The 3,802-nt window shown below is 35.6% G+C and overlaps 1 protein-coding gene across 1 annotated transcript; it reads left to right on the forward strand.

Moving 5' to 3' along the window:
- Positions 1 to 535: 535 nt before the first annotated feature.
- LOC125503794 lies at positions 536 to 2,602 on the forward strand. Its single transcript, XM_048664692.1, has 6 exons — positions 536 to 567; positions 645 to 835; positions 897 to 1,094; positions 1,165 to 1,239; positions 1,298 to 1,369; positions 1,499 to 2,602. The coding sequence occupies exons 1-6, from the start codon at positions 536 to 538 to the stop codon at positions 2,113 to 2,115; spliced, it is 1,185 nt and encodes a 394-aa protein (XP_048520649.1). The 3' UTR covers positions 2,116 to 2,602.
- The last annotated feature ends 1,200 nt before the right edge of the window (positions 2,603 to 3,802 follow it).

Genomic DNA, 3,802 nt, shown 5'->3' on the forward strand with positions numbered 1-3,802 from the left:
GATAAAAACTGTACTCTGGGATAAAAAGAAAACTCACTACTATTATTGGTAAATACTATTTCCTCTGGCTCATCAAATAATAAATGATGCTCTTGCTGAAGATGCTGCACCAAATGTTCATTTTTCTGGTACGAGTTATTGCAGTTTGATTCTAAACATTTATAGTTCCAAACTGACTTGTCATATGAAACTGTACTTCCATCTGAACCATGAACTACTCGGCAGTGCCGGTTTAAATTAGATTGCTTGAAAAATACTGATTCAAACAAAACACGTAACCCCCATTTTATTTCCGTAAAGTGAAATAAAATGAATAATTTGTGAAAAAATCTGCGGAAGACTGCACACTACGCAAACACCCATCGATTTGACGATTTACCGCGAACTGCCAAACCTGACTTAAGGCTAAGCTAGTTGTCTTCATCTATGAGGCTAAGTAACAGACAGGTAACAAGCTCTCTAGACCCCTGGGTCCTTAAAGGTACGRCAGAGTGGTGGATAAAGGTGGAAGGGTTCAACCAAAGAATTGATTGAAATGGTTRATTGGGTGGTGGAATGGAAGAGATGGTGGTGGTGTTTYGTACATTTTTTTCATTCATATATTTAGTTAGTTATAACGAAMTAAAAACTACGACTATTTTCAGGTGTGGGCTTCCTCGAAATGAGAACCTTCGAAATCTTTGGGTCAGGCSMATTGGTTGTGAGYACGTATTGGCAAAATCGGCAGTTTATAGTCCAAATGCAATATTTATTTGTACTAGCCATTTKGCTGRTGTGTGCTTCAATGGCAACGGTATTTTACTGCGGAATTGTCTTCCAACARAGGGCCTACCASGTATGTTTAAAAATTACTACCGTATAAATTGTTCACCCTACATACCACATATATTTCGAAGGTTTTAAAGATGAAGGTTCTCTGGAAGAAAATTTCTTCCGAGGAAGCTACAGATTGGCGAACGTGGCGACCCCAGAAAAAAATATTCCRGCTCAATCAGACACGACCTTCACCAAAACGAGTCCGATTGAGTCGGTTATTAAGCCTACAAAGGTATATCCTGGGAAAAGACGTTTGGTTCAACCAACTGAAAACATATGTAAGTAAATATACTTAATAAAATACGATAAATAAGGTCGTGAGATGTAAATTGAACAACAAATTTTTAGGCTCCGAATACGCTTTTCCCAGGGAGAGCAGCTCACTGGAAGTTAAGGATTTTTTTATTGAAAATAAATTGAAAGGTGCGTTTGTATTGATATGAAATTAATTTAATTAATAGTTTATATTACATGTACATAGAGAGTAAAGGGGTTCGTGGCGGCGTGTCAACCTGTAGGACCTCGAAAGTTGCACGAAGTGCTACAGTTCAGTGTAAGTACATATTATACATATGCTAGCTTTATATACCAATAATAAAGAAAAACCCTTAGGTTGGTGTAAAAAGCTAACATTAATAATCTACAATTATTAGGTGTACTAACGCTTGTTTTTTCTTTCTAGGTAGAAGGCTGAATTTAAAATCTTTAGGGGTTACACAGCAGAAGACATTGTCGAAACAGAGTCAAATTTTGTATGAGGGCGTAAAAAAATTAAAGAAGGTCTTACATCGCCAGATGAGGAGTAATGAGGTACTGAAATTAAATAAATCTAGATCCGCCCTTCTACGCAATTTGACGAATGTCAACGAATTTACAAGAAATTTTATTTTGTCTCAAAATAGAAATCAAAAGTTGAAACCCCGCGGTAGAAGGTTTTCACTTGACGATCAAATTTTTGCTTTGTCAATATGCAAGCAAAGCGGAAAGGGTTACCGATTCTTGTCTAAAATTTTTAGTTTACCCTCTCGTAAAACACTTGTAAAGGTTCTACAACATATACCTTTTCATACTGGAATTAATAACCATATATTCCAGCATTTAAAGGTACGAGTGAGTAAACTACCATTGTTAGACAGGCATTGTGTGCTCATGTTTGACGAAATCGCGTTGCAACTTAGTCTTCAATATAATTATAAACTGGACTGTGTAGATGGATTAGTTTTTCTTTTAAAGGGCATTCGCAAAAAGTGGAAGCAACCAATTTGTTTCACTTTTTACAGATTTAATGAATTTAATTAAATCTGTAGTTCGCAAGGTTCGTGAAACAGGTTTGTCAATAGTGGCAACTGTTTCCGACCAAGGAGCGACTAATGCAGCTGCAATTAGGTTGCTTGTTAAACTCAATGTCATTTTCCAACTCCACTTGTTTTTACGTTGCGTGGCTTCTTATACATCTGGAATGATCTAAGAGGCAAAAACTTTAAGTATATTGCCCCTAGACCATTCAACCAAGATCTTGTGGAAAATTTTTTCACTTGTATAAGAAGCCATGGTGCGAGAAGCGCCCGTCCTAATTGTTCCGCATTTATGTCTTCCGCCAAATCCCTCCTTATAAATGGTTTTGTGTCATCACATTGTCTTGGGACAAATTGTGAGCCGGACGAATCAACAGGAGTTCTAGCGAATTTGAAATCTTTTATTGAGACCCGCAACGCGCCACTTTCTGCTGAACATTTGCGAGTTCCGGTGGCAACTTACTCAACACCGRAAGGCCTCGTTTGCAAMAAYCCCCTCGATTTYGCCAYTCCGTATGTTGCTGGGGTTGTTGCAAGAAAAATTTTATCCCAAGTGGAATGCAACAACTGTCGCAAAATAATAGAGTCGTTGAGATGAGCCTCATAATATACTCATAAAACATCGCGAATATATTATGAGGGAAAGACATCTGATCTATCTGTCCACTAAATTTTTTACAGCCTGTATACATATAGCTAATGTTATTTTCTTCCTGCTTCCTAAATTCATAACATCTTATGGAATCAGGAAGAAAATTATTGATCATTTGTGCACAGAAGAGGATATTGGGTATGTATTCTGTGCTGAACATCAAGCGAATACATACCTAATGTACAAAGTGTGCACACATGTCATTCTATTTGGCTATATGTCTAAGGTTAATAGAATTTTAAGTGGACGAGACTTTCATCATAAAGACGACGACCAACTAACTCGATTAGCGTTTCGCAAGTTTTCTACGAAAAGAGGTTATTAGTGGACCTAGGCCCTAACCTAGGCTAAGTGGCCAATATTTGATCAATAATGGTTATTAACTCAAAAACTTTACACATTATATGATGATATTTTGTTAAAATGTTATTATGTTCTCTTAAGAAACATGCCCGTTTATTACTGGAAAACTAATTGTTTCAATAAACCTACGTGAAATAACAGCTTTATAATTAACGATCTTTCAGTTTGAATTTGATCTTTAAGAAATGAAAAGATTTTATTACCAAAATCATATTTTTCTATTAAGATACATAAAGGTAAACTAATCCGTCTGTTTAATCTGAGATTTATACCACATTAAAAATATTAAGATTTTAATTTAAACTGTTTCTGCAAGTGGCGCACGCTTGCCCATTACCTAATGACGTTCAATATAGTTAAATACGAAAAACGCAACAACAAATCACTGGTTATAATCACAGTTTATATAATGTTAATGACGTATCTAGTTCTAGTCAAGACCACAGAACATCTCACTGGGGGATGGGGAATGTTTTGTGCTGGCCCAAGTTAGATCGTATAAACTGTAACTATCCTTTTTTAGTGTAAAATGGGCTTACATGTTTTTGTTAATTACCTCTTTTTGTAGAAAATAATCGAGTCTAGATACTTTATTTTGTGACTTCAGTTGTCTAGTCTAATTTATTTTACTTTCTTTACTTTATTTATTATTTATTTATCAAAATCTATTTATTTT

This window comes from Dendroctonus ponderosae, unplaced genomic scaffold (genome assembly GCF_020466585.1).
Source record: "Dendroctonus ponderosae isolate FM_Combo_2020 unplaced genomic scaffold, Dpon_F_20191213v2 Dpon_F_20191213_3, whole genome shotgun sequence".
Taxonomy (NCBI): domain Eukaryota; kingdom Metazoa; phylum Arthropoda; class Insecta; order Coleoptera; family Curculionidae; genus Dendroctonus; species Dendroctonus ponderosae.